Genomic DNA, 27,529 nt, shown 5'->3' on the forward strand with positions numbered 1-27,529 from the left:
GCGCCATTCACGTCGCAACGTCACTACTTAGATACACACCTGTGAACTAGCATGTATGACATAGGCTACTTTGGTACTTGTTGAAACGTATCCTTCACTTTTGCCTTTGGCATAGCGGTCTGTTGTGTTCCACAACGACATTTCTCATGCGCAACGCCAACAGCCAGCAGTGAATCCGTCCTCAGACAGCCAGAGGGCGATTGTATTGGGTATCAGGCTCTTGGCCCAACCCCTATCACAGTCTATGAATTCGTGTCGTCGTCTTTCGCGGTTCTTTCTCCAGCGTTACGGATGAAACTGAAGTGTCTAGGAAGGCCATTACTCCCAAGCCCACACAGCTTGCAATCAATATTTATGTCCTGATCCACATCTAAAGATACGTTATTTCATATTCATAGGTTCGGCTGTAGCCGGGATAAACTTTCTGTAGTATGGGATGATGACTTCGCATTGTATCTTTCTGGTTTTGCCTTCTAACGTAAATCTCAACTTGGATACCATACTAGATCGCGCCCTTTCGTGCGATGGTCTCTTCCACGCAAAATGAGCTTGGAAAGTGTTGATGCCCAACATCTCCGTCCCAAGATGCAGTTTTCACGCATGCTTACAGCGCAGATGCAGGCCTCACAGTGCGTTGGTATCCTCTAACCAACATCGCGCTGCCGAGTTGTGCAGGTTGCCTCTACGTCCAATCATCACCTCCCCAGTTGCACTTCTCGCCTAACTTTCAAGCAACCCCTCATTTTAGATCAGCTGCTTTATTTTGACTGCAGTTTTGCTGCAACTACGAAAGCACCATTCAGTCTTCAGTGAAGCAAGCACACCTCGATCTCACTTCACTTCCTCATAATAACACACAACCACTGATATTCTCCACCTCCATATCCTCCATCAAATATCTTTCCACAAAAATGGATTTTGAAGATGAGGACAAAGAGAATGTGTGAGCTTCACTCCCTAGGATAATTGACTGCGACCCCTACTGACGGGTTTTACTCGCCGTATTAGGGAGCCAAACGACGAATTAGTAGACGGCTGAGGTGTTATTACCTCTCGTACTCAGCAAGTTGGCTGGTGTTGTCTGAGAAACATCCCATTTACAGACAGGGGGTCTGGGTCAATGACAGTGGCTCAAGAGACGAGGTTAAGTGACATGAGAATCTTTCATGTGGCTAGCCGTAGAGGCGGTTAGGAATATGTTGAACGTTGATTCTTATCCACTTAGCATCTTCCATGCATTTGAGCGTTGAGCCCAAGATAATTAGTGTCTCAAGACGGTCCTACCCATTTGCCCATCCATCCATTAACTTCCCCATTTCCCAACGGCATCCGCCCCTCCTAATGCGGTTGGCTCCCCGGTCCCGGATTCAAATGCGGATTCAGCGGCAGTTCATGCACAGGAGGTACCGTGCTTCCCGGCAACTCAGGCTGCTGCCATCCAGTCAAGGGCAATTCGTGAACAGGGGGCGATGCGTATGGAGGAGGCAATCCGGTCTGTGGCTGATGCTGAGGTGGCAGTTCATGTACTGGAGATGAAGCTGTGGTTACTCCCATATGACTGGTATCCTTCTCGAGTGCTCCATAGGCCGCCACTCCGGCTTGAGGATAAGTTGCAACTGGTTGAGGTTGAGGTTGAGGTTGAAAGTGGGGAGGATTCGAACCAGCAGGGAGCTCATTTATACCATTCGTCAAAGTTGGCGCTGTCGGTGGTGCAGCTGGCGGGTTCTTCTTTCGGCGGAGACGGTAAAGGATACCTCCTATTAGTGCCGCGGCAGCAGGGAGTCCTACCCCGAGACCAGCACCAAGGCCGGCTTTCGAGCTATGATGTATCTTGTGGTGGCTGCTGGAAGACCCGTAGTCGCCTCCCGAGCTGTTCTCGGAAGAACTGCCACCAGCCCCTGTGTTGCTATCGGAGGATGTACCGCTCGTTTCTGTTGGGAGAGAAATTCCGTCGGCGCTCGTCGCTTTCCCCGTCGCTGTTCGTTTCGTCAGTCACAGCTTGCCCAGAATGCCAACCGCTCTTTCAGTTGTACCTGATGATGAAGTATTTGTAGAACATCCCAGCCCGGACGGCATCGTGACGCCCATACTCTTGCATAGAGATCTTGCGTAAGCCTCGGCGCTTTCACGGTCGCTATCAGAGCAGGCCTCGTGCAGACAACAGATCATGGTGTCGAGGAATGTGGCATCTTGGCAGATACACTTGATGTCTAAATCGCTGCATGTTGTGTTCGCTGATGGCGACTGGCCGTCGAAAGTGGTGAAGCAAGATGACTGCAGCATCGCAGAGTGTTAGCGGATGTGGTCAACTATTGATCAAGTTGGGGGAGCTTACCGCGCACGATGGAAGTACTGGCAGTGCGTCTTGAGCCTGCGCAAAGGTTATCCAGGTGCACGCTGCCAACAGAAACACTGTCTTCCTTGTGAGTGTCATTTTGAGCCAAACTCAAGATGCCAAGCGTCCAGGGGTCTTTGACGACTTGCCACCCCATCTTTAAACAACTGGCAGGCTGCCCGTTTCTGCAAGGAAAACGCCCAATTTGGCCTTAGTGAAACAAGCTGAACACACGGCATCGATAACCCGGGGAGACGACCTGCAGGCTGTATGATGGGGTTGAGATCTACCTCGCTCTGATAGGCTCAGGGGTGGAATTCCTCGGATATGGGTGCCGGGTTGAGCCCAATCGCCACAATCGTGGTCTCTAGCGCCAGCCAGATCAGCCTCATTTAACAGCCGCAGGGGCCTCGAGAAAGCCCATGAATGCCGCTTTTCCGGGAACTAACTGCAGCTGAGTTTAGCTGCATTTTTATGGCTGAGAGGGCGGGATCAGGGCCGTCACTTGATCAGGGGTCTTTAGATAACCTCAGGTTGCCTATACGATACGGTTACGACTTATAATTATTTTTATCTTTAGTTTATAGTAAGGCATGCTGTTTCAGAAGATGCATAAATCCCCATTAGGACTTTAATATTATTATAATAAATAGTAAAATAAAGATATACGACTAATATCAACTGTCGGTGGTTGAAAAGGATTCACAGATCAGGGTACCACGTGGTCCAAGCGCTTGCCTTTTGGGGTAGGAGAGAGGGGAAAGAGCCTTGCGAGGCACCCTCGCCCCGTCTGCTGCGTCTACATCATCTTATGTTAATTGTCTAGGTAGCTAAGGTAGCTGTCGAAGTGTTCATGTTGCACCGTCTCGCGGCTTCTTCATCATGGAAGTCGCTCTCACGTTCGGCAGTCTAGGCGATATCATCGCCATCTGCCAGGTTGCCGTCCAGCTGGGACGTGCCATTGGTGTTGGAAGCGGGGTCGTTGGCGAGAGCGCCAAGGAATACCAAGATTTCCGTGAGGACCTGGATGCCTTTGTCCGCATCCTGATGCAGGTTGGTCTGAATGTGTCTATGCATTCAATGACGAAGTCTGAAAATAAGTTTCGCAGGTTGTTGCGACATACCAGCAGCACGAGTTTTCGCCCTATCTAGACGGCCTTGATAAGGCGGTTAAGTCCGTCATCGATCAGTGCGGATCTCTTATTCAAGATACCCTGGAACATATCCAACCGAAATACCATGAGAGTCTCCGTATTGGGGGGTCTGGCAAGAAGATTAATGATATATATAGGAAGATTGAGTGGTCGATGAGGGAGAAAGACCGGCTGCGGTATACCCGGGAAAAGTTGCAAGATGGCGTCCAGAGGCTTTCACTTCTGACCACACTCGCTGCTAGGTCAGTTTGCAGAGGGGGAGCACAGAATAATTGAACTGCCATGCTAACTCATGAGCTCTCACTAGGAAATCCGCCGGAGTTGACAATGCCACCCTATGTAGTCGAATCGAAGAAATCCGACAGCTGGTGTCTGACACCTGCCAAGGTCGCGAGGAGATGTTTGAACTCCTGCGAGTCCAGAGCAGAGCCAGTGAGAATCAAGCTCAAAAGCTTGAAGATGTGAGTCAGCAGCTTGTGACACAGGAGAAGAGCAGCCGGGACATTCTAGGGCTGGCCAAGGACACGTTCTGCGGCATGCTTGAAGTAAAAGCGCTCCTCGTTCAGATCTCCCAAACTGTTATCAACCTACAGGTCATGGCGACCCACTCCATGTTCCTTCGTCCACTGGACCCAACTAAGGAGCTTCCCGTCATCCTGGAGGATGCCCTTGGAAACGAACTTCCAATCCCTGCTCAATGGCTAGACTCGTTGGAATGGGAAGTGAGCATACGCCCCTGTTTCAAAGCCCCGTGAATTCCCATGTTTAACCTACCCTACCTAGGTCCTCTATGGCTTGCTCAAGGGTCACTTCAAAGGCCGTAACGGCTATGATATGGTGCTAAACCGACAATATGCCCTTGAAGAGAGTTCATCAGGACGAGATCTTGATACGAACCGGCCTCTTCACTTCTGCCTTAGAAGAGGGATGAAGATCAACATGAGTATGATATTTAACGCCTCTACCGTGGTCACTGGCACTTGTCCACGATGCAATAAGGTGACAGATGTGCCAGAGGATGTTACGGTTCAATGGTAAGTAAGTTACAATGCTAGTCGATATAGGGGTGAGACTTAGCCCGTCTAGCACGAGGCCTGACTGCGGAATGTGGTTCCGCACGCAGAGGGTTGTTATCGAGGCTTCAGAGACTTCGGATCCATCGGAAGGCAATAAGCCCATTGGCCAGAGGTCGACAATAACGACAAGCATCCCCGTCCAGCCTGCCGATTTCCAAAGAGTGCGACTACTTCGCCAAGAAACCCCTAAATTGCAAAATACATCCCCTAGTGGCGAGATGTACAATATTGAAATGGAGGACCGCAAGAATGAACGGAGACACCAGCCTGCCAGGGCCTTCCAGATCGGTAATAAAGTATGTTGATTTCTCCATGTTGTTTATACACCGCGGTATTTTAACGCACTGCTAGATTATCATTGAAGACGAGGATGGCGAGGTCGTCAAGACCTATGAGCTACCTACGAGCCAGGATCACAACACCGACGATAGCAAAAGTTCAGCTGCAAGCAGAGAAGAGGCTAACTTTGGAGGAGTATTCGGAAGAGCTGTGGCGGGTGAGCAGGCAAGAGAGAAGTCAGTCGTCGCAGAGACCGAGGCAGCGGACGATAAGGACATTCGCTTCACCACTGGCGGTGTCGGTCGGCGCATGACCAAGGATGAGTTCATCCACGAGGTGCAGAAGTTGGATTCCAACACCAAGGCCTCCCCCGGGCTATAGAATTCTGTTGAGTGGCGGCGATAAGTCTCATGGCATGCGTGTTGTTGCAAAAGGCAATGCATCACGGGAGTTGCTTTCGAGTAAATGTTGGGTGACTTTTCTAGTCTTTCGCAGTCATCATTTCGAAACTGATACCTGGATTAGCATGATCACCTGACTTTTTGGTATAAAGAAATGGATGCGAGTGCATGATTTCCGAGACGACAGAACCAGACCATGCGGACTGGGGTATTTCAATGCAGACCCCAGCTTGATCTATGTATATTGTAACAGATCAACCCGAAACTCAACAAATTGGCCCGCCGTATCTGACTCTGTTGTCACCCCTAGTAACTATTTCAGAAAGCTGTGCGCCCAGTCTTGACAGTCTTGATAACCCCCTTCTCCGCCAGCGTCTCCACCAGATCCAATAACATATTATCACAACCAGGATACGCCATGAGATCCATCACAATGGGCAACTTCTCGGTTTGTAAGCTGATGACACTCTTGTAGTCGACCTGGCCAATGGGGATGCCAATCTGCGGGGCCGAGAGGAGTGGTGAGAGAAGTAGAGGGTTCAGCCACTGCTTGGGATCCGTCATGTAGAGAAAACCGGCTCCTTCTTGGTGATTGAGGAACTCCTCGCGGTAGGACGGCAGCCCGCTGGCGCCAGATTCGAGAATCATGATGGACTCGGAGCAGGTCTTTTTAGAAGGGCGGAGGATCTCCTTCTTGGCAAAAGTAGCGAACTCTTCCTTGTGCTTGATTACCTCGTCATAGGCGGACTGGTTGACCGTGTCGTGATTGATGTAGCCATTGCGCGTCTCGAGGTCAAACGGCGGGAATCCAGTGTCTGGGTAGGTAGCGTTCCAGCGGGCGATGAGGTCCTTGCCAATGTCCCTCCACGAGTCCCATCTAACTGCAGTGGAGAAGAGGGACTCGGTCATGGGGACTGTGTTGATGTAGGGATTGTCCGACTTTTGCAGGGTTGCCGTCACGTTGATCTTTTCGGACTTCATGCCAAGCTCATTTTCGAGAGTGGAAATGAACGAATCAAAAACCTCTTGTGCCTTGGCGTTCTTCAGTGGGAGGTAGTCGACAGGGTATAGCAAGTTCTTAGGAAACACTTTGGGTGCTTTCGCGATGGGGACGCTGCTGTTGGCGTACCTGCAAGTCGGTCAGTACTCTAGTCATTCACCTTTGGCCATAAAATGGGATATGGGATATACTGACCACCTCTGGCTGACCCGAGAGAATAAAACGGGATTCCGGGCAAAGATGCCGGCTGTATCAAATAGATGGGATTGGGGGAGCGCCCCAGTCAAGTCCATGGCGTTGTGTGTAGGGCGAATTCCATACGAACCTCCAAGAGCCGCAGGCATACGGACACTGCCGCCCGTGTCACTTCCCATGGCAAAATCGATCCAGTCGTAGCCAACAATAGCAGCACCGCTACCAGAAGAGGAGAAGGCAACCTCGAGCCATCCGTCACCACGGGGATTCCAGGGGTACTTAACATCGTTCCACTTCCAGGGCTCAGTTCCCCAGGCGAACTGTGAGATCTTGGTTTTTCCCTGACTAGAATCAGTACTGTATACGAAACAGTGATTCCCGCTGATGAACTCACAACAGGAATGGCGCCTAGCTCTAGAAGCTTAGTGACAGCGACTGCCGACTCGTTCTTTTCGGGGTACATCTCAAGGTAGACCCTCGAACCCCCACCCGTCTTTGTCCCCTTGACATCGAAAAGATCCTTGACCACCGTACGCAAACCTGCTAGGGGCCGCTTATCGCCAAGACTGTACAGGCGGGACGGCACGGGAATGAGGAGGTTGAGAGACGTAGAGTCGTATAGGCTCAGACTGCGGAAGCTGCCGTTGGATCCAGGGACTGGAATGATGCCTTGGGTGAAAGCTTGATATTTGTCCTCAAAAAGGCGGTACACCTCATGAGTAGTGACATGGGAACCGTTGTTGTTGACGATGTACGGTCCAGACTGCAGTTCATCCAGGGAGATGTCAGGCACGATGGTCAAGTTTTTGCTCAAGTACGCATGAATCTGCATACCCTTTGACGGAAGGAGGTACTTGATCTTGTGGGAGAGGAGCCAGTCGTATCCATCCAAGGTGAGAATGGCGTCTGACGGAGTCTTGAGCGCCACGGCTTTGAGGAACGCGGGAGTCCAGACATCGTCTTCGCCATACTCTTCAAGGAGACCTGTGAGGACCTTGGCGGTGATGTTGGTTTCGTCGGTGATGAACGTCGTCAAGGTTCCAGAACCTCCAACAAAAGGAGAGCAGTGCCAGGTAGTGACAGCATCGTCCGAGACATAATAGCTCAGATTGCCGAAATGCAGCACCGAAGACGATGCTCCGAGGTCGGCGGTGATTGAGGCAGTGGCTGCCGTGCACAGGCAGCCGAAGGTTGAAAGAAGCACCAACGGAATGGATAACATAGCTGCGAGGTTAAGTTAAACCTGCTGATCGATGTGAGGAATGATCAACGGGGGCGAACGGCTGCAGCTTAAATAGTAGCCCCAGATCAACCTCACTTGTTTGGCTTTGACTCTGGATCACCACTATTGTGAAAGATAACCAAACCACCCAGCTTTCCAGGATAGGATATCTGGACCTGCTCCTCAGTGTGCCGCCTGTTATCTCCAGCAGACGATCATCTGTATTGTCATAATGATAAGAAACACGTTAATTGCCGTTATGTAATTTCTCCCCTACTTACGATGACATTATGGACTCATGCCGTTATCTCTCCCGTCTTGTAGAAGAGTTCCTAATGAGGCTACCGGAGGATTGTGGTCATGCTCGGAAACATCACTGTTATCTCGGGCTAAGCTTCGGGTATGAGCGACTTCGGAGAGCTCATACCCAACGTACCAACCTAGTCTTATTCACTCCCTGGCCCCTTGTCCCGGCTAAGCGATCCTGGCTCTCCTCATCAGCGGATGCGCCTTCCAGGCCTTGCGTATTCTAGCCACTCTGGCAGTAGCCGAGGTCTAGGGGTTTGGGGGTTGAGAGATGCTTGGGTTCATCCATGACTCGAGTACAGGGTCCTCGTCACTGGCAAGTTACGATAGGTTCAATCCCGATGGCTCTCCTCCGCAAGGGCCGCAACGCGGCCATCAAGAAGGCCGCACATGCCGCATACGCCTATTATCTCCCCAGAGTCCGATAGAGTGGGACAGTCGAGTACCTCAATTGCATGCGTACAGAGAATTCATGTTCATATTCTATTCTTAATTAACCTGGCTACGCCCACGAGCTATCTGATGCTATCCCGTCCTACAGCGCACCTGCCTTGGACAGCTCATAGACATCCTAAATCACCAAGGTTTAGCAATCTGACTTCATTCCACGTCCAATTCGACTTACCATAAACACTTCATAGAATGCCAGTCTCAGCTTGGAATCCTCACCCTTCTCGAGGATGGCCCTGACGGCGTAAACTCCCTCCGAGATCTGCGTGTTCAAGTAGTCAATGGTGACACAGCCGTAGAGCATAACTTCATTCAAGTCAAGACTCAGAGAAAAGATCTTGTGGGGGATGTGCTTGCAGGATTTCATGTAGTCAAAAGCATGCTCACGCCAAGCTCTGATCTCTAATCGTCCACGTCATTAGTAAATAGGGTGAGCGTAATGGAAATCAAGCGTACCAGCGGCACCACGAGTCGGTTCAGTTCCGCTACGAATGAAGACGGCGTCAGGTGTGTACTGGTCGACGTAATTCTCCTGTTCGGCGGGGTTGTCGGTGATGATGTAGAACTCCTCGAAGAAACGGACGATGTCGCTGCTCAGAGCAAGGGATGCGGCTTGGACGGCGTACTCGGGATTGGACATGGCGGCAGGTATTTTCGAGGTTATTTGCAGGCGATAATTCAAGATACAATGGCTAAGACAAAAGTTCTATATCTACGATTGATGCGATGACTCTATATCATGGCCATCCTTCACTGCAGCATCAACCAAGTCACCACGCCGACAACATGAAGCTCTCATCTCGGAGACTTATTTGACTCGGAATCCGCAGTCCGGATTCCAAGTCAAGCCGAGAATCCGATGACGCCATATCCGGTCTGATAAAGGCTTATTTAACTCAAAGCGATTGACTAGGTGTTGAGTGCGCCTCCGTCGATGCTTGCTAGCGTAGGGCGTGTTTCGCTGCCGAGCATCGGGCCGCCCTTGCATTTATAATCCAGCTTGAATCATACGGTTCGCCGTGAGGCTAATCATGGAAAGCTTTTAAAATAGTCTGTATTTAACACTTGAAAGCGCTAAAATGCTTGAGAATACCATTTTGACCATCTTGTATCTTGGATCGGCAGCATGGCCAGTATTACGCACATCGTCCTCTTTCAGTTCTTCGACCACGTTAGTAGTGAAACTATTGACGATGTATGACTACTCACACCCAATACCAGTCCCATGTCTAACCAGGCATCCAGGTCGTGTCTCGAATGTTCCAGTTGAAGGAGAAGTGCCTTGCCCCTGTCACGGGAAAGCCTTACATCCTGTCCTCCAGGGGCGGTCGGGATAATTCAGCCGAGGGAAGGAATGCGAGTACTAAATGACCATTGATGGCTAGAACGGCGTTACCCACGCATTCGTCGTCGAGTTTGCCAGCAAGGAATATCGCGATTACTACACATTCAAGGAGCCAGCACACCTCGAGTTCATTGCAAGCTTGGATGGAATCGCGTCTCAGGTTACGGTGGTAGACTTCTCAGACAACCAATTTTAATCTGCTAAAAAGGGGACACCATGGACCGTCAAGGTGCTGAACATATCATCTCTAGTGTTAACTACAAGAGCTTGGTATTAAATGTGAACCACCTGTCCAAGCTTGGCGCTCCTGTAAATCGCGTCAATGATCCGCAACACTTCCCTGGCCTCGGTTGGCGGTACTGGAACAGAATCTTCACTCCCAGACCGGATCGCCTCTACAAATGCTTCATAGAGACCGCCGTATGTCTTGGGTGCCTCGACATGGTAATCCCGCTCCTGAAATTTCCCGTTCTCATCGACACAAATCAGCCGCCCTTTGTATGCAGGATCCTCTACTCCAAACCCGGCAACATCAGGAGCCAATCCCGCCTCAAGGTGGGATTCTTGCGAGTCTCTCCCATTCTTGGTGAAGGACCCTTTCGTTCCACGAATCCAAAATCGCCTCTGTGTTGACTCAACACTCATGTCGCTGATTCGAACGTTCACGATGAGCCCGTTGGCGTAGTTCAGCTGCGCTTGCACGCTATCCGGCTTGTCTGGGCTTATGCGTCCATCTCGTTGGCTCGAGAGCACCCCGTACACCGAAGAAGGCAGACCAAATAGTGTGTAAGCTTGGTCGATCAGGTGCGCTCCCAGGTCGAACAGGGCACCACCACCCTCGGTTGTACCCAACTGGCCTCTCCAGGTTTCGAAATGCTCAGGGCGATAATAATCGAAATGGGTGTCAACCTCATAAATCCGACCAAAGATGCCATCTTCGATCAAGCTCTTGACAATGAGAAAGTCGCTATCCCATCGTCTATTCTGGTAGACACAGATCAAGCGCTTGTTCTCGCGGGCAATGCGGATCAGTTGGTCGGCTTCATCAATCGTTGGCACAAATGGTTTTTCGACAAGAATGTGCTTCCCAGCCTGTAAGCAGAGCTTTGACAGATTGAAGTGGGAGTCTGGAGGGGTTGTAATGACAACGAGGTCAATCGCTGGATTTTGGAGCACGGGATCGAGGGTCGTGTAATGCGCGAGCGAGGGATGGTCATTGGGGGCCGATGATTCCTTGGTCGGTTTGCGCTGTACGATCGAGTGCAGCTTGAGGAGAGGTGAGGCTTGGATGAAGGGTATATGGAAGATTTTGGCTGCCAGGCTATCATTTCGTCAGAGCTGCAATCAAGTGGTGTGGTTGTCTCTAACCAGCAAGGTGAAAACATACCCATATCCCGCGACGGCGACCCGCAATGGACTGTCTTGAGCTTTCGTCATTGTTTAAAGTGAGTAAGTTTCAACATCTGCTTAACAAGGATCATGAGGGAGGGAGCATTCATATACGGTTGGCCGTTCTGTTCGCGTGGTGGTACAACGAGACACGGCGAGACATTGCCAATTCGAGAAAATCTGCCAAGACTTCGATTAGCATCATGATTGCGGGGTTTCTGAGTGTGCTCTGAAGGGAAATTTTTCGGCGATTTAATGCCATGTTTCCACAACCCGTTGGGCTCTTGCCTGCGGCCAGGGCGGCAGCGTTCCGCATCCTGCGGGGATGCCATCAAGGCCTTTTACTGACATGCTCGGGCCGGGAATTACTCGGAGTTTACAGGCCTTTACTTCATGATATTGAGTCCGGCTTGGATCAAAGTGGTCGTTTATCATGTTGGTAGGTTACTGATAAGCTGATATCACATCACGCCAATTGGCCAGCCTCAAAACAAGTCAATAGGGACATTGACAGAAGCAATTGTAGTCTTTAGCAGTGGGGTTGAGAGCATTCTAAAGGTGTTCTTTTATCTACAGCTGGGCCTTGTTCACCCGTTGACCTTGCTCATCAAACCAGATCTTTTCCCCCGTAACCATCGACTCTTGCAAAGCAACACCAATCTTGACCACCTCGACCGCAGACTCAAGCTCAATCCACGACGGCTTGTCATCCAGCACGGTCTCGGCAAACCTGTTGGCCTGCGCCACAAACGCATCTTGGAACCTCTCCCAATAATTCTGGGGCATCTCCTGTAAGACCCCGCCAGCCTGGTAAACGTGAACGTGGTTCGCCCTCGGCATCATGTTCACCACCAGCTTTCCCTTGGTCCCTATAATCTCTGTTGAGTCCTCTGCACCAGCGGCCATGGTGCGGGACGCAAAGAGCGAGACCATTCGACCGTCGTGGAACTCCATCATGCCAATCGCATTGTCGCTGTCGTTGTATTGCCGCAAGTCTGGGTGGCACGCTGCAGTGCCAACTGCATGGACTGACTTAATCTTGGCTTCTTTACCAAAGAACCAAAGGGCCAGGTCGATATCATGGATGCATGAGTCGACAAAGACACCTCCAGAGACGGCGGCGTACGAGACGAATTGTCCGGTCGGGTCCAGAATGTCGCAGCTCTGACAACGCATGACGGTTGGTCGTCCTATGAGGCCTTGTTGGACCTTTTCGTACGCAGCGCGATATGAGGCATCGGAACGTCGTGAGAAGCCACAGATGACCTTGAGATCGGGTCGTGTCGCCGCAGTGTCTAGCACAGATTGGGACTTGAACTTGGTCAGCTGGATTCCTCCTGATGATAATAAGTTCGAGGTTGAAGAAACTATTAACTCACAACTTCGACAGTAGTAGAAAGTGGCTTTTCGCAGAGAATGTGTTTGCCAGCTCTGATGGCCATGTTGGACTGCTTAGCATGTGCACTCGTCGCCGAGGCAATACACACAGCCTCAAGGCCAGTGTGAGCAAGCATGTCGGCAAAGTCTTCATAGACTGCAACTCCATGCGGTGCCAGTTCCTCGCTCGCCCATTGTCTCTCGGCTGCGTCAGGACTACACACGGCAACGAGGTCTGCGCGATGAACTTGTTGGAGCCAGATGATGGCGTGTCGCTTGCCCATGCGGCCGAGGCCTGCTACACCAACTTGAAGTCGTCGAACTGGCATTTTGTCAGAAAAGCTTTGTTGAACTGCTGAGACTACATGTTGTAGCTGAGCATGATGGGAGAGGCTGCCTATTACTTCCCCAGACTATCATGGCCAGTCTCATCCTCGAGAGTCCCCCCACGTCCAAGTCATTATCCGTTTCAGGGATCATGCATATCCGGAAATTCTTAGCCTACTGGTGATCATCCCAACCCATGGCATAAACAAATCCGGGGCCCATTATCTCGGCTCCGTTCGTGCGCGACCCACTGCCGGTGGTCGGAGGAGACCGCACCCTTCTCACGCCCTACGATCAGGGATATGTTAGCGTGAGGAAAAGCATTCCCTCCCATGTTTCTTATCAAATTCTTTTAGGCGAGCTGTTACTCTTTTCGATTATCAGACTCTTCCGGCGAATGTTTACCCTTGTTGGCATTCGCCATTCTCCCCGGACCAGGATGGATGTGCCATGATTCTTTCTCCACGTTTCTTGTCGACGACCCACCCCCGCAACTTTTGATGCATCAGACGAGGAGAACCTGGGGTTTTGTCCTGGGGTAGTCGGGGAAGTTATAGGGTGCAGTAAATGCGTGATGATCTGGTGTCGTCACTGTGAATAACCTGACTTGGGCAGGGTCAAGAGTCTGACAGCACACATCTAAAGATGAGCGGAAGGTCCACAAACGTCCTAATATCTCCTTCTTCTCGAGCAGCACCTTGTTTACTTCTTTAACATTCTTGGCTCATATCCTCACTCACACACCTGAACAAATTGACAGAGATTCATCGTTGCTCCAATGGAAGCAAAAAAGGAGTCCAAGCCAGACGCGCACGCGGACGCAGCCGTCGACTACTCTGTAGTTGATGCTGTACATGAGGAAATGACACTTCCTTCAGGAGATGGCTATGTTGCCTACGGTCCATCTGGTGAGGCCTCCTCGGCACATATTCCACTACCCACCTGAAAGTTGTAGCCAACATGTTACAGGTATCAGGGGAGTCTTTGCGTCACAGTTCGTTGCCTACTGCGCTGCCTTTGCTGCTCTAGGCGGCTTCCTCTTTGGGTATGACCAAGGAGTCGTCTCAGTGACGTTGGTGATGGAGGAGTTCCTGAACCGCTTCCCCGAGGTATCCGATGAGGCCAGTGGCTCAGGCTTCAAGAAAGGTCTTATGACGGCCATAATTCCTCTTGGTGCTTTCATTGGTGCCCTGAACCAAGGCTGGGTCGCTGATTGGATCTCGAGAAAACGCTCTCTGATGGTAGCCGTTGTGATTTTCACTGTCGGTTCATCGATCCAAACAGCCACTGTCAATTATGACATGCTGACTGCAGGACGCTTCTTCGGTGGTGTTGGTATCGGCATGTAAGTGATTTGTCCAATCATCCAAGTTCAAAAGAGCTGACGGATCAAGGCTATCAATGGTTGTCCCGATTTATATCTCAGAGATATCACCACCTGAGATTCGAGGGTCCCTTCTAGTCTTTGAAGAACTCTCGATCGTCGTCGGTATTGTTGTTTCCTTCTGGATCACCTTTGGCACAAAGGACATCCAAGGCCACTGGTCGTGGCAACTGCCCTTCCTCCTTCAAATCTTCCCTGGAGTTTTGCTAGGCGTCGGTGCTTTCTTCCTACCGTTTTCGCCTCGTTGGCTCGCCTCCAAAGGTCGACATGAAGAGGCCCTCTCTACCCTTGCCAGACTTCGCACATTGCCAACCGATGACATACGAGTCCGTGCCGAGTGGACCGACATTGTTGCCGAAGCGCGGTTCCAGGAGGTTGTCTTGAAAGAACGGCATCCTAGACTCGTGGAAAGCAGCAGCATAATGTCCAATGTTCAACTGGAAATTGCCTCATGGACCGATTGCTTCAAGACTGGCTGTTGGCGTCGCACCCATGTCGGTATTGGGATCATGTTTTTTCAACAGTTCGTCGGAATCAATGCCCTCAGTTCGTTCCCATGTTTCTGTAAATCATGATGAAAGATGCTAATTAGTGATAGTCTACTATTCGCCAACCTTGTTTGCCACCATGGGTCTCAACTTCAATATGCAACTCATCATGTCAGGGGTCGTCAACTGCGTTCAGCTAGTGGGAGTTATCAGCAGCCTCTGGACATTGGATAGATTTGGCAGGAGAAAGATCCTTCTCACAGGCAGTATTTGCATGTTCATTCCCCATCTGATCATCTCGATCTTCGTCGGCAAGTATTCCCATGACTGGCCCAGCTACATTCCTGAAGGCTGGACCTCTGTGGCTTTTCTCTTGGCCTACATGTTGGCTTTTGGATGCAGTTGGGGTCCAGTGCCTTGGGCGATGCCGGCTGAAGTTTTCCCTTCATCCCTTAGAGCCAAAGGTGTTGCTCTCGCGACGTCTCTCAGTAAGTACCAACTTCTCCAACCCCTCTACCTTCCAGGGCTAGGTTTAACAGTAAAAAGGTTGGTTATGGAATTTCATTATCGGCCTCATCACCCCACCCCTTATCCAAGAGACTGGCTTCGGGGCTTACGTCTTTTTCGCAGTCTTTTGCCTGTTGTCTTTTGTGTGGACCTACTTCTGTGTCCCCGAGACGAACGGCAAGACCCTTGAAGAGATGGACGAGGTCTTCCATGACCGTACCGGTACTGCTGATGTTGAGAGAAAGGCTAGAATTCTTGACGAGTTCCTTCGTGAGCAGCGGGGAGAAGGGCTCAAGTTTCCTTGAGGCACCTTCTCCTGGGGGTCGTCTAATGACTCTATCTTTGTTTTCGTCAACGTCAGGCATTTCATTGTGATAGAAAGAGCTCTTGCTTCTCGTTGGAAACGTGAACATATGATACTGGGTTCTGAGATTATAGGCCAATGTCATCATACCTAAGGTCTCGTCCTACTCCAACGCTCAGAGACAACCACAAACCCCCATTTAAGGACCCTCTTCAGAATAAGAACAAAGTTTGAAAGTGTTTCCGGTATATAATAGGCCGACAGGCTCGCTTTCTCACATAGTTCAAGCTGGTGGAAGAACATCCACTTCCAATTTTGCAACGCCGAAGTCTAGAGCATGCTGCAAGTAGCAAGATGTAGCAGGATGCCTTACTCAGGCTTCTTGGCATACACCGAATATCTATCAAGACCGTCAGAATTTTTGGATTGCACTTGGGGAGGGAAGCTCACATCGACCAGTACATGTGGATGCCCAGGTTCTTAAAGTCCTTTCTGACTCCAGCCAGCAGAAGTTGCAACTCTTCGATGCTCCAACCCAGCCCGCCTGCCTCTTTAGGCCTCGTAAAGATGGCAAGGCTGAGGGGTTCCAGGGCCTGTACGCCGTTCTCATACGCCCACATGCCTAAATTGAGGTTACTGTCTAATCCATACAGGTCTCTCTCGATTAGAGTCCAACACTTACCGATTTGCTTATACTTGGGGTCTCTGGCCCAAGCACTGCAAGGCCACTTCTCTTTCACCTCAACTATATCAACGAAGCCTGCATCTTTGAGCCAGTCTTTATAAAAGAGGGCAGTGTTAAGTGGGTGACCGCCACCGGCAAATCCTTCCTGGAGCAGCACCGACCACTGGTACGCAGGATGCTCTTCCTTGAGCGTACCATCATCAGATTGGAGAGGATATATGATATCCATAAGCTCGAGCTTCCCACCAGGTTCCAAATTGCTATCAGCAGGTTAGATGGTGATTCGATTCTTGGGGGGAGATGGCTGTTACTCATAGCATTGCTTCAAGTACCTGGACCAGTTTCGGATGGACCCAGTCATGAAGCGCGAGAAGATGAAGTCGAATTTGCTGCTGAAGGTCCAATCATCCTCAAGATCATCAACGTAAAAGTTGACGTTGGGGGGACACTGTTTAACGAGTTAACAAGAATTTATATAAGAACACCATGCTCTAACTCCTATCTTGTCTTACAATGATGGTTGAATAGGGCTAAGATCAACCCCGGTTACCTAAAAAACTCAGTTGTTAGGGTATCCGGCGCCTGATAACGCTTGTATACTTCGCTTACTTGGCTTTCTGGATGCTCGTCGGCTAGACAGTTGTCAAATGTTTGCTCGAAGCGTGGATTTATATGGATTTATGGTCGTACCGTAATCAATGGACCAGATACCAGTCCCGCAACCGGCGTCAAGGACACGGTTGAAGGGCCTGTCAGCTGGGGCACAGTGAAGATTTCCATCAAACGTGAATAGCAGCAAGTTATGCTGGAGATCTTTGCCAAGTCAGACACACAGATGATAGAGCGGATGCAATGACACAAGTACCTAGGCGTTCATTCTCGGTCTAGGGACGAGGGTGTCAGTGAAATATGTCAAAAAACAATTGAGACGAAGAAGGAAACTGACCTCGTCATTCGGAAGAACGTAGACTGGTATTTGATCAGCTACCTATACGATTGGATAAAGAAGGAATCGATATTTACCGCCGTCTTTATAAGCATGATACGTCCTGCCATTTTCTTGCCGATAAGCAAGGATGCTAGATCCCATCGAGGTTGTGTCGCTGACGTTGTCCTGCCAGAGTCAGACACGTTGATTCATTTTCATAAATGAGCACGCGAAACCTCACCCCTCCGAATGCAGAGTCAGCATCATCATCTTGGGCAACGGCCTAAAGAGGATCATGAGAACAAAATCTTGCACAAGCCAAGGGACTCTCCAACATTGTCATCGACGGCAAGCGGGGCATTATTGCCCTGGACGGGTGGAGGGCTTGTCCCTGCCGCCTGTTGTTCTGGACTCGCGCACATGCCCGAGTGCTGTGGTCTGAAGGTGGTTCGTACAAGGTGTTGCGTCTGACTTTACGTTTGACAAAGAAATAGGTTAAAGGTTGTTGCGGAGGGGGCACGGTGAGACTAAATCGCTCAGGACCTTTGGTGTGGCCCGTATTTACAGGTGGCATGCATCGTCGACCTCTAACAAACTGTACCATCGGCTAAAGCATAATGTTTGCTTCGAGGTACCCATCCTTAGAAAAGTGCATGACAAAGAACACGGTGTCTATCTATGTGTCATGTCAGCCAGTTAAACTTTCAAGCCCTTGTACTGAGGCAAGGTTGCATTACGTGTTAGCAGCGATGATCTATGCAGAAACAGGGATTATACAGCTATACAGTGTCAACTGAACACGACGAACGTTATTATGTGCTCGGATAGAATATTAGACCTGAGCAAAAAGGGTATTTATTAAAGTTTGCTTCTTAACTATAGAAACAAGTGACGAAGATTAATCTACTTCCTTTCCTAATTGGTACAGGCAGCAGCACCCTTGCTTGTCGAAGTCACCCACTTGGTCGTCGTCGCCTTCACCGTCGATGTCGTAGTCTTGGAGACCGTGCTCCTCAAGGTTACCGTGCTCGAAGGAGTCAGTGTGGTCTTGACGGTAGACCAGCTCGTCACTGTCTCGGCGGGAAGTGTGATGGTGGACGTCTTCTTGGCGGTGCTTGTGGTCGTGACCTTGACAGTTCCTGTCGCGAGCGTGGTGGTCGCCGTCTTGTAGGCAGTCACAGTCTTGGCGGGGAGGGTAGTCGTCTTCTTGACGGTGACGACGGAGGTGGAATCTTGCACAACAGTGGTGGTGGAAGCCTTGAGAGTCGTGGTCTTTCCAGTCGTCTGAGTCGTTACAATCGTGGTGGTCGAGCTAGAGCCAGGGATCGTAACTGTGGTGTACTTGGTGGCCACAGAGGTGGTCGTTTCCGAGACGGTAACAGGCTTGAGTGTAGACGTCTTGCCTGTCGTCTTGGTCGTGATGCTCAGCGTCGTGGTGGTGCTTCCGGGGACAGTCGCAGTCGACGTCTTGACATTAGTCGTATAGGTCGTAACAACTGTCGACGTGACCGTAACTAGACCAGCAGCGCGAACTTGAAGCTCGATGAAGTCACGGTGTGTAAGACCGGCGGCAAGATCGATGGCCGGGTTACCATAGACGACTGCAGCCCTAGGCTTGATCGTTGCCACAGCCACAAGACCATCCAGATCACGACGCTTGTTAGTGGGAATACAAGTAATCGTCGTCTTCTTGCTCGTGGTCTCAGTCGAGGTGGTCACAACTGTCGAGTAGACGGTAGTCGCCTTCAACGAGGTGGTCGTGACTCCACCGTTTCCAGATGTGACAGTCTTGGTGCTGGAAACAGTGACAGCCTTGGGGGTTGACGTCTTGGTGGCAAAAGTAGTGGTCAAGACAGTCTCCTTGGACGTAACTGACTTGGGAGTCACAGTAGCGCCGGTAGTTGTCACAGTCGTCGTCACAGCCTTGGCAGTGGTGGTGACCCAAGACGTGATAGTCGACTCAATGACATTAGTTGAAGTCTTGGTGACAGCGGCGGGGGTGATGGTGGTGCCAACGTCAACAGTCTTAGTCGACTTGGAGGTGATGAGCTCGTCAGCCTCGGTTGTCTTGGAGGTCTGCGTGATCGTTGTCTTCTCCACAGTCGTCTTGGTCGTAGGATCAGGCGTGATGGTGGTTCCGACATCGATGACAGAGGTAGACTTGCTGGTGACAGTCTTGTCAGAGGCTGTGACGGTGGCGAAGAGTGTCTGAGACGAGGTGACTGTCTGAGTGGTGTAGACGGTAGTATAGCTTGACGTTCCAGTAGGGATAGCGCCTGCAACGAAGGGTGTGGCAGACACGAGAGTCGAGTTGATCCAGGCCGTCGCAGCGAAGAAAGTGCCCAACTCGAACTGAGCAGCATCCTCGCCAGACAATTGCTTGGCAAACGAGGCACGCTTGCTGGTGGAAGATCCAGCACCAGTGTTTTCATACTCTCCAAAGATGACGTTGCCGGTTCTGGGGTCGGCGTTCGTCCAGTCATCCCATCCAACAGCAGGGATACAGGAGCCGAGGTCGGACTCGACGTAGGCGACACGAGCATACTGGTTCCATGGTCGACCAAGGTAAATGGTCGAGTACGAGGCACCGTTGGCAGGAGTGATTGTGCACTGGTCAAAGACGAAACCAGCGGGCGTAGTGGTGTCCGTTCTCTTGTGGGCAGTCAAGGCGATACCGTTCCGGTTGGGTGAGATGGTCGACTTGAGGAAGTAACCCGCTCCAGAGCCCCAGATCATGTCGATGTTACCCTCGAAGTACGAGTTGTAGGCAAAGAAGAAGCCGTTGATGAGGAGAGCATCCTGGTTGCCATAGACCTGGCAGCCATAGAGCGAGGCATACTTGCTGCTCTTGACACCGAAGCCAAGACTGGCATAGCTAAGAGAAAGTCAGTCATTGATCTCGAGAGAAAGAGACGAGCCACTTACTTGCTGGTCGTGCCGAAAGTGTTCTTGAAGTTGATGTTGACAGCCTGGAAATAGTTGCCAGTGGCATAGAAGGTAGCGGAATCCGAGTTGGAGGCGTCAGCCTGAGTGTCGATACCCTTGTCATAGGTGATTGTAACCTGGTTCTTGGAGTAGTCGTCAGGCGACTCGGAGTATCCAAGGAAGATGGTTGTTCCGGCTCTCGCGAGGACAATCTGCTCCGTGTATGTGCCAGGGTAGATGAAGACAGTGGGAGTGATCTTGCTGGAGGCGGGAAGAGCGTTTATGGCTTCCTGAATGGTCGCATAGGTAGTGACTCCGTCAATGGCATCCTTCGAGACGATGTACGCGCCAGCAGGGGGGGTTGTGCCACTGTATACGGTGCTGCCAGGGGTGGGTTCAACCGTGGTGGCTGGCTGAGGCGTGGTAATTGAGTCCCAGAAGGTCTTGTCGATCCAGTCAGTGCTGTCCATGACGGATGTGAGGGAGTACGAGTCGCTGGTCAGAAGCGTGGCATATCCAAAGCCCTCTCGAGCAGCCGTGTTCTTCTCCCAGCTACCAGGACCTTCGTTAGCATATTCAGCAAAGGTGATATGGTCAGTTCGAGGATCAGTAGTAGACCAGATCTTCCAACCGGCAGGCTGAATGATGCTGTCCAGATAACTGTTCTTGACCACCACCAAGGCATACGCAGAGTAAGGTCGTCCAAGGTAGACCTGTCCCTGAAGATCAACAGTGGCCGAGGCAGCTTCGGTGAAGAGACACTGGTCAAAGATGTAACCTCCGATGGCCGCGTCGCTCTTTCGGCTCTGCGCCGTGATGGCCGACTTGGCTCGCTTGGCTGCAAGGGTACATCCCTTGAAGTAAGCCTTGCTGTAACCCCAGATAAAGTCAATGGCACCCTCAATGTAGCAGCTCTCGTAGTACTGGTAACCATCTGTAGCGCCGTTGAGAAGAGTGTCTTGCCAGCCGACGAAAGAGCAGCCGTAGAAACCAATCTTGTTGCCATAGACACTGGCAGCCAGAGCAACGTAGCTAGGAGTGGAGCCGTCCAGGTTGTCCGTGTTGATGAACTTGACGTTGTAGAAGGCAATCTTGGTGCTTGCGGTGGCGATGGTGGCGGTATCAGCGTTGCTTCGACCAGCAGGAATGGTGCCCGCAACAGAGAGACCCTTGGCTTGGGTGATGGTGACTTGGTTGCTGCTGTAGGTCTTGCCAGGCTCGGTCTCGGTGTATCCGATGATGGTGACAGGGCCAGGACGGTTGATGGCGGGGACTTGCTCCTCATAAGTACCGGGATAGACGAAGATGACTTGGTCTGTCGAGTCCTTGGGAAGGCTAGCCAGGGCATCCGTCACGCTTGAGTAAGATCCCTCCTTCTCTCCATTCACCGAGACAATGACAGCACCCTTGGGAGGAGCAGTGCCATCGGTGAGATGGAAGGGGAATGAGGATGCTGTCTCAGTCGGGGTCGTGGTTGAAGATGAAGTCGAGTCGCCAATGGTATAGCTGGGAGCATAGTTGTACGCCTTCATGTCGAGCCAGCTGGTGCTACCAATGAAGGAACCCAGAGAGTAGGGCGCGACCTCAGACTCGGTAAGCTCCTTTGCAAAGCTTGCACGAGACGAAGTCCAGTTTCCGGGACCAGTGTTGTTGAACTCGCCAAAGAGGACATCTGAAGTCTGAGGGGTGCTAGACGACCAGACTGCCCAGCCAGCAGCGGAAATGTGCTTGTCAAGGTACGAGTTCTTGTAGACGACGAGCGCATACTGCGACCAGGGGCGACCAAGAGAAGTCGATCCAAAAGAAGAGCCGTAGCTATCAGTGTAGGTGACCAAGCAAGTATCAAAGATGAAACCACCAGCCCAAGATGAGGTCTTGCGGTTCTGAGCAGTGATATAGGCGTTTGGTGTGTTGGAAGCAATGTAGCACTGATGGAAGTAGGCTTTGCTGTAACCCCAGATGAAATCGACACTACCCTCAATGTAGCTGTTGCTGAAGACCTGCACACCCTGGTTCACAAGGAGAGTGTCCTGGAAACCCTTGAATGCACAGCCGTAGGCCGCCATGTTGGTGCCAAAGAAGTCACCAGCCAAAGCTGCCGTGCTGCTCGTCTGGGGGTAGGTGTTGGTGAAGTTGAGGTTGTACAGCGAGAGTCCTGCGTTCTGTGTGTTCTTCCAGAAGATGATGGGAGTCTCCTCGTTCCTGGAGGCGCTGGTCGAGTAACCCAGCTTGAACCAGATGAGAACCTTGTTCTGGGTAAAGTCGTTCTCAAAGCTTGTCTCACCGCGGAGAGTGATGTGACCGCTGGTTCGCGTGAGGGTAAGCTGCTCGTTGTAAGATCCAGCCTTGATGTAGATGGTGTAATCTTCGCCATCATTGGGGATGGCAGCAACGGCAGAGGCGACAGTCGAGAATTCATTTCCAGTTGGCGAAGGGGCAACAGTCAAGGTTGATCCAGCGATCGAGGCGCTTGAGGTGCTGGAGGCTGTCTCGGAAGCAGAAGTGGCGGCAGAAGTGGTGGTGCTGCTGGAAACATCTTCCGATCCATAGACAGACTTAGGCCAGCCAGCGAATGGCGCGATAGCATCCTTGTCAAGCCAAGAGTCATCTCCGAGAATGCTGGCGACCTTGTAGGAGGACGTATCATCCGTAACAGTGACAGCTGAAGCACGAGCCGAGGACTCATATCCTGGACCTGTGTTGTTTCCCTCAACGAACGAACCAGTGAAGGTGGAAGGCGACGAAATCTTCCATCCAGCAGATGCAATATGACCATCGAGATACGAGTTGACAAAAGCAACATTGGCCTTGGTACTGTAGTCTCGGCCCAGGTAGGTAGATCCTTCGGGGACCGAGCTATCAGAAGGCACGACAGCACAGAGATCAAACACCAGACGAGATCCTCCGTATGAGCTTTGGAACTTATGAGCGGCAATCGTCTGGCTGGTAGTCGTTCCCTTGGTCACAATGACAGAGTTGTAAATGTAACCAGCGCCCTGTCCCCAGACAAAGTCTGTCGTTCCCTCAATGCGAGAGTGACTGAAGAAGAAGTTGCCATAGTCGAGATACAGAGTTCCTTGAGACGACGCAATGTTGCAGCCGTAGAAAGCCACCTTGGTACCCTTTGCGTAGACGGCCAGAGCGACGTAGTTGGTGGTGGCATCAAACGAGTTCTCAAAGTTGATGTTGTAGAAGGACACCAGCTTGGCCTCGTACTTGTTGGCGGAGAAGGTAGCGGTTCCAGAGGAACCACCGTTGCTGGAAGGGACACCGTTCTTAGCCGAGATGGTGACGCGGTTGTTCTTGGATGAGGAGCCATCAGTACTCTGGCCACGAATGATGGTAGCGCCAGTGCGAGAGATGGAAACCTTCTCGTTGTAGGTGCCAGCCAGGATGTAGATGTACTGGGTGGTGGCATCGTTGGGGAGAGCCGCAGCAGCTGAGGCAATGCTGTTGTAAGAAGCACACTTGTTGCCTTCGGGACCAACGACTACGGCCGTGCTTGGCACAGATGAGGGCAAGGCACACGCGGAAGTCGAAGTTGTGGCTGCAGCTGATGAAGTTGCCTCAGTGGTTGAAGTCTCGTGGCTCTCAGCAGTGGAAGTCGCGGCGGACTCGGATGACGCGGTCGTAGACTCAGCGGCTGTTGAGGTCGATTCAACGGCAGTTGTAGATGTTGTCTCAATGCTGGTGGATGAGGTCGTTTCCGGTGTTGAAACATCCTTGGCATTGCTAGCCTTGATGGCAGCTAGGACACCAGAGTCGATCCAGTCAGTGTTGGAGACAGCAACGGAAGGGTTGACGTTCTTGAAGAAGGCAGAGATGTCATAAGGTGCAAGCTCATCAACCTTGGTAACCCAAGAGACGTACTTCTTCCGATCGGTAACATGGTTCGGGTAACTACCGTCACCGGTAGTTCCGAACTCGATGTATTTGTTGGCAGTTGACTGCGTCTTGGAGTCGACGTAGACACCAGTAGCAGCCAAGAAACCAGCCAGGCTGGAGTCTCGGTAAACAACAACCGAACCGTCTCCGTTAGCCGCGGCGAGGTAGACCTTGGTGTTGGTAAGTCCGCTCTTCCGGATGACGCTGGACGTGTCAAAGACAATGGTAGAGTTGTACATGGTCGAGCTAGTCGGGCCGGCCAAGCCACCCTTATTGTACACCAAGACTCCATTGCTGTTGGTGGCCGTGATGGTGGATCCGTAGATGTAAAGAGATGGCGTGTTGTAGATGACCTTGTCCTGGGCCTCAATGTACGAGTCGGCCACAATGGCGGATGACCAGCTGCCCGTGATGGCGGCAATGCCGGCAGCGACAAACTGACAGCCGTAGAAAGCGTTCTTGGAGCCCCGAAGGAACACTGCTCCTCCGGCACCTCCAGCCTGTGAGTTGGAGAACTTGATGTTCTTCCAAGTCGTACCAGCATTGTTGGCTACCGAAAAGGACAAGGCCGGGTTGTCACCGCCGCCATTCTCGATGACGACGCTGTTAGAGGTGTAGTCGCGCTTCTTGGAAACCTCTCCAATAACAGTGACAGTGGGCGTAGCAGCAATCACCACGTTCTCGGTGTAGGTGCCAGCAAGGACGGTGACAGTGGGGTATCCCCTCGCTTGGGCAGTCTTGATGGCCTCATTGATGGCGGTGAAGTCTCCGCTTCCGTCGGCGGCGACTGTAAGCACTAGATGGGAGTCAGTCGATGTTGAAGCAACACTCTCTGAAGTGGTCTGGCCAGAAGATGTAGGGAAGGTGGATGTGGTAGAGAGGAGGTCCGTTGACGATGACGTTTCCGACTGGGTTGACTCTGTGCTAGACGACACAAGAGATTGTGTTGAACTAGCCTCAGAGGCTGATTCCGTGGCGCTGGTCTCGCTGGATGACTCCTGGGTGGTGGTGGTCCCGACTGAAGAGGATTGGTCCGTGGTGGAGCCAGTTGAAAAGGTTTCCGACTGAGACGAGGTTGTAGCACCAGTCTCGCTGGTCAGTGTCGTGCTGCTCTCCTCAGAGACTGATCCTGAAGTCGTGGATGTGTCGGCATCAGTTGTTTGAGTCGAAGTTTGAGCGGTCGTAGTCCAGCTTGAAGCAGTATCAACGCTAGACTCTGTCGATGCTGAGAGAGAAGTCACAGCTTCAGTCGAGGTCGTTGAGGATGGTAATTCGAAGGAGGATGTCTGACTGCTCGTTGGCTCCGTTGAAGTGGTGTCGCCAACAGTAAGCGATGTATCAGAAGATTGGGTGCTTTGCGTAGTGGACTGGTCGACATCCGACGAAGATTGAGTCGTGGTGGATGCGACTGTCGACTGGGCCTGTCGAGTATCCGACGAGACAACCGAGGTAGCCGTAGTGAAAGACGAATCAGAGGATGAGAGCCTGTTCAGCCGCGGCCTGCATCCCCTGAGGAGTGGGTTGATGGCAGTGGAGGTCGATGTAACAGTATCGACCTCCCGCTTCTCGACCCAATCGGACGGGTCATCTCGTGGCCAATGAGGTGCATCGGCCTCTCGAGGGAACAGATTGGTATCAACAAAAGGGAGGGTGTCAGGGGCAAGATGAGTATCCAAAGGAGCGTCAAGAACGAAAGTAGGGGAAGTGAAACGAGCGGAATGGCTGGACGAAGAGTGAACGAAATCAGGAACAACTGAACCTTCTTTTGCAAGGCTGCTCCCGCAGAGCAGCGGGAGCAGTAGCCAAGACAGTCTGGCCATGGTTTGCCGATGGTCAGTAACCTGACGTTGTCCGTGTTGATTCGATCCAACACGAAAGAAAAGAGAAACGGAAAGCAGCAGCGACGTAGACAACGACCCACGGTTAATGGGGGGAGATGATGATCATCTATTATCTTGAAAGCTTACGAATCTGCCCATGCATCACGCCTACCCCCAAAGTTCAGCTCTCCACCTGAATTGTCGCCTCTGACGTTCGAGATCTCGGTTCTCCCGGTGAGAGTTTGTTATACAAAAAGGAAGCGACTACAGCTAAAAACGAAACTATCGATTTCACCAACCCCGCCTGAAAGTTCTTGCACAGGGAACGGGCGAATGAGACATAAACCGAGTCGAGTCAACACGGACCTGAGAGCCGAAAGTGCCAAGTCTCGGCCGTACAACCTGTTAGTCCCGGGAAAATCTGGCCAGGCGTCGACGGCGCGGCGTTGGATTCCAGATTGGGTGTAGGCTTGATGACTAGAAGCTGAACGCCCTCACCAGAATGGCTCTATTCTTTGGACGGAGACCAATTAAATTTCACAGATGACGACGACTTTGAGATAGCGGTTGCAAACCTAACGGCCCTGGCGTCATGATAAGGCTCCTGAGTTCGGGTACACTACCGTGACAGACTGCCGGGACACGGTCCAGCCCCTGGAGGCCGCAGACTTTTTCAGCTCCAGGCTCTGTCTTTTCAAGGCGCATGACGATATTCGGTCGAAGCGAGATCTAGAACTATGCTACACAGCACTCCGAACAGTCTGATAGTATCAGCTGGCAGCTGATGACGAAAAAGACTCTGCCGACAGGGGCTTCGCGCCGGCGACATCGGCAGACAAAATGGCGACTACCCATGGCGTTTTAGACTTATTGTGACACTTGACCGACACGTGGACATGGTCACGGCGTCTCACTAGTTCGATGCTGGATTGGCTCGGGATGTTCCGTTTGATTGAGTCGAACTCCTGTGGCTTGATGAGACATCGACGCGATAAGTGATTGGATGGAGCCCCTGGCTCAACAGCTCGCTTTTATTGGTGGGATCTGATTCTTCCGCCAGTAACAGATCCATGGTCCTGATCAAGTCGGCAACTCTGGAAGAACAGCTGGTCTGTGATAATCGGCATGGAGAAATTTCGGAAGTGTGAACATGTTGTCAAGACACCCAAGGCATACGATGCCCATTTGACAGATTTGCAGAGGCCATCAGGTCTAAGAATCAGAGCGCGGCTCCAGCCCTGCCAAGAGTCTAGAACAGATTGATCATCGATTACCTACCGTTGTCTGGTCAAGCTTTTCAATATGAGTGCATGAACCACATTTGATCGTCACCGAGAAAGGCAATCCATTCGAGCCTTGCTTATCAGCTGATATCGTGGGTATATGTTGTGGGGATCGAGGTGTGCCCCTGTAGCCCAAGCTTGGTCGAAGGGTCTGGTCTGTTGAATGCCCTTATGGAAAGCAAGATGCCAACCATTCTTGCTCTTTACAGCAAATTCTCGCCTTTCCATGAGTTCTGTTAGTGCATCTACTATTATTTTGTTTCTCTTAACCCCTAACATGATGTACTCGGTTCAATTCTAGGCTATCCTCTACTGCCGCCTTTCTCAATCACATTTCATTTTATGCGCGGCATCTTCCATTTCAACCCGGTGATAGATGATCGTTTAAAGAGAATTTCTGTTTTTCCTGCAGTTAATAGTAAGCTATCTACAATAGATATTTTGTTGGAGACACAGAACACACC

At 51.3% G+C, this 27,529-nt stretch overlaps 9 protein-coding genes across 9 annotated transcripts; 2 read left to right on the forward strand and 7 right to left on the reverse strand.

Moving 5' to 3' along the window:
* Positions 1-1,338: 1,338 nt before the first annotated feature.
* Positions 1,339-2,434, reverse strand: MRS44_016408 (uncharacterized protein; the record flags this gene model as incomplete). The annotated part of the gene is made up of 3 exons (XM_046282054.1): positions 1,339-1,976; positions 2,034-2,274; positions 2,336-2,434. The coding sequence occupies 3 exons, from the start codon at positions 2,432-2,434 to the stop codon at positions 1,339-1,341; spliced, it is 978 nt and encodes a 325-aa protein (XP_046131015.1).
* Positions 2,435-3,217: 783 nt separating this feature from the next.
* Positions 3,218-5,225, forward strand: MRS44_016409 (uncharacterized protein; the record flags this gene model as incomplete). Its single annotated transcript, XM_046279550.2, has 6 exons — positions 3,218-3,388; positions 3,445-3,731; positions 3,797-4,211; positions 4,273-4,523; positions 4,576-4,861; positions 4,917-5,225. The coding sequence occupies 6 exons, from the start codon at positions 3,218-3,220 to the stop codon at positions 5,223-5,225; spliced, it is 1,719 nt and encodes a 572-aa protein (XP_046131014.1).
* Positions 5,226-5,563: 338 nt separating this feature from the next.
* MRS44_016410 (uncharacterized protein) lies at positions 5,564-7,662 on the reverse strand (the record flags this gene model as incomplete). The annotated part of the gene is made up of 3 exons (XM_065618021.1): positions 5,564-6,374; positions 6,441-6,781; positions 6,835-7,662. The coding sequence occupies 3 exons, from the start codon at positions 7,660-7,662 to the stop codon at positions 5,564-5,566; spliced, it is 1,980 nt and encodes a 659-aa protein (XP_065474093.1).
* An 841-nt stretch (positions 7,663-8,503) lies between these two features.
* On the reverse strand, positions 8,504-9,058 carry MRS44_016411 (uncharacterized protein; the record flags this gene model as incomplete). Its single annotated transcript, XM_046281361.1, has 3 exons — positions 8,504-8,539; positions 8,594-8,820; positions 8,875-9,058. 3 exons carry the CDS (start codon positions 9,056-9,058, stop codon positions 8,504-8,506), a joined length of 447 nt encoding a protein of 148 aa, XP_046131012.1.
* Positions 9,059-10,036: 978 nt separating this feature from the next.
* MRS44_016412 (uncharacterized protein) lies at positions 10,037-11,200 on the reverse strand (the record flags this gene model as incomplete). The annotated part of the gene is made up of 2 exons (XM_046282052.2): positions 10,037-11,084; positions 11,151-11,200. 2 exons carry the CDS (start codon positions 11,198-11,200, stop codon positions 10,037-10,039), a joined length of 1,098 nt encoding a protein of 365 aa, XP_046131011.1.
* A 522-nt stretch (positions 11,201-11,722) lies between these two features.
* Positions 11,723-12,858, reverse strand: MRS44_016413 (uncharacterized protein; the record flags this gene model as incomplete). Its single annotated transcript, XM_065618022.1, has 2 exons — positions 11,723-12,478; positions 12,532-12,858. 2 exons carry the CDS (start codon positions 12,856-12,858, stop codon positions 11,723-11,725), a joined length of 1,083 nt encoding a protein of 360 aa, XP_065474094.1.
* A 776-nt stretch (positions 12,859-13,634) lies between these two features.
* MRS44_016414 (uncharacterized protein) lies at positions 13,635-15,540 on the forward strand (the record flags this gene model as incomplete). The annotated part of the gene is made up of 5 exons (XM_046282050.1): positions 13,635-13,764; positions 13,826-14,201; positions 14,251-14,786; positions 14,839-15,216; positions 15,275-15,540. 5 exons carry the CDS (start codon positions 13,635-13,637, stop codon positions 15,538-15,540), a joined length of 1,686 nt encoding a protein of 561 aa, XP_046131009.1.
* Positions 15,541-15,908: 368 nt separating this feature from the next.
* MRS44_016415 (uncharacterized protein) lies at positions 15,909-17,422 on the reverse strand (the record flags this gene model as incomplete). The annotated part of the gene is made up of 9 exons (XM_065618023.1): positions 15,909-15,939; positions 15,990-16,161; positions 16,222-16,484; positions 16,557-16,672; positions 16,834-16,856; positions 16,915-16,973; positions 17,171-17,193; positions 17,248-17,338; positions 17,394-17,422. The coding sequence occupies 9 exons, from the start codon at positions 17,420-17,422 to the stop codon at positions 15,909-15,911; spliced, it is 807 nt and encodes a 268-aa protein (XP_065474095.1).
* A 645-nt stretch (positions 17,423-18,067) lies between these two features.
* On the reverse strand, positions 18,068-25,782 carry MRS44_016416 (uncharacterized protein; the record flags this gene model as incomplete). Its single annotated transcript, XM_065618024.1, has 2 exons — positions 18,068-20,027; positions 20,078-25,782. The coding sequence occupies 2 exons, from the start codon at positions 25,780-25,782 to the stop codon at positions 18,068-18,070; spliced, it is 7,665 nt and encodes a 2,554-aa protein (XP_065474096.1).
* Positions 25,783-27,529: the final 1,747 nt, after the last annotated feature.

This window comes from Fusarium solani (genome assembly GCF_023522795.1).
Source record: "Fusarium solani strain SB1 chromosome Unknown bctg00000012, whole genome shotgun sequence".
Lineage (NCBI taxonomy): Eukaryota > Fungi > Ascomycota > Sordariomycetes > Hypocreales > Nectriaceae > Fusarium > Fusarium solani.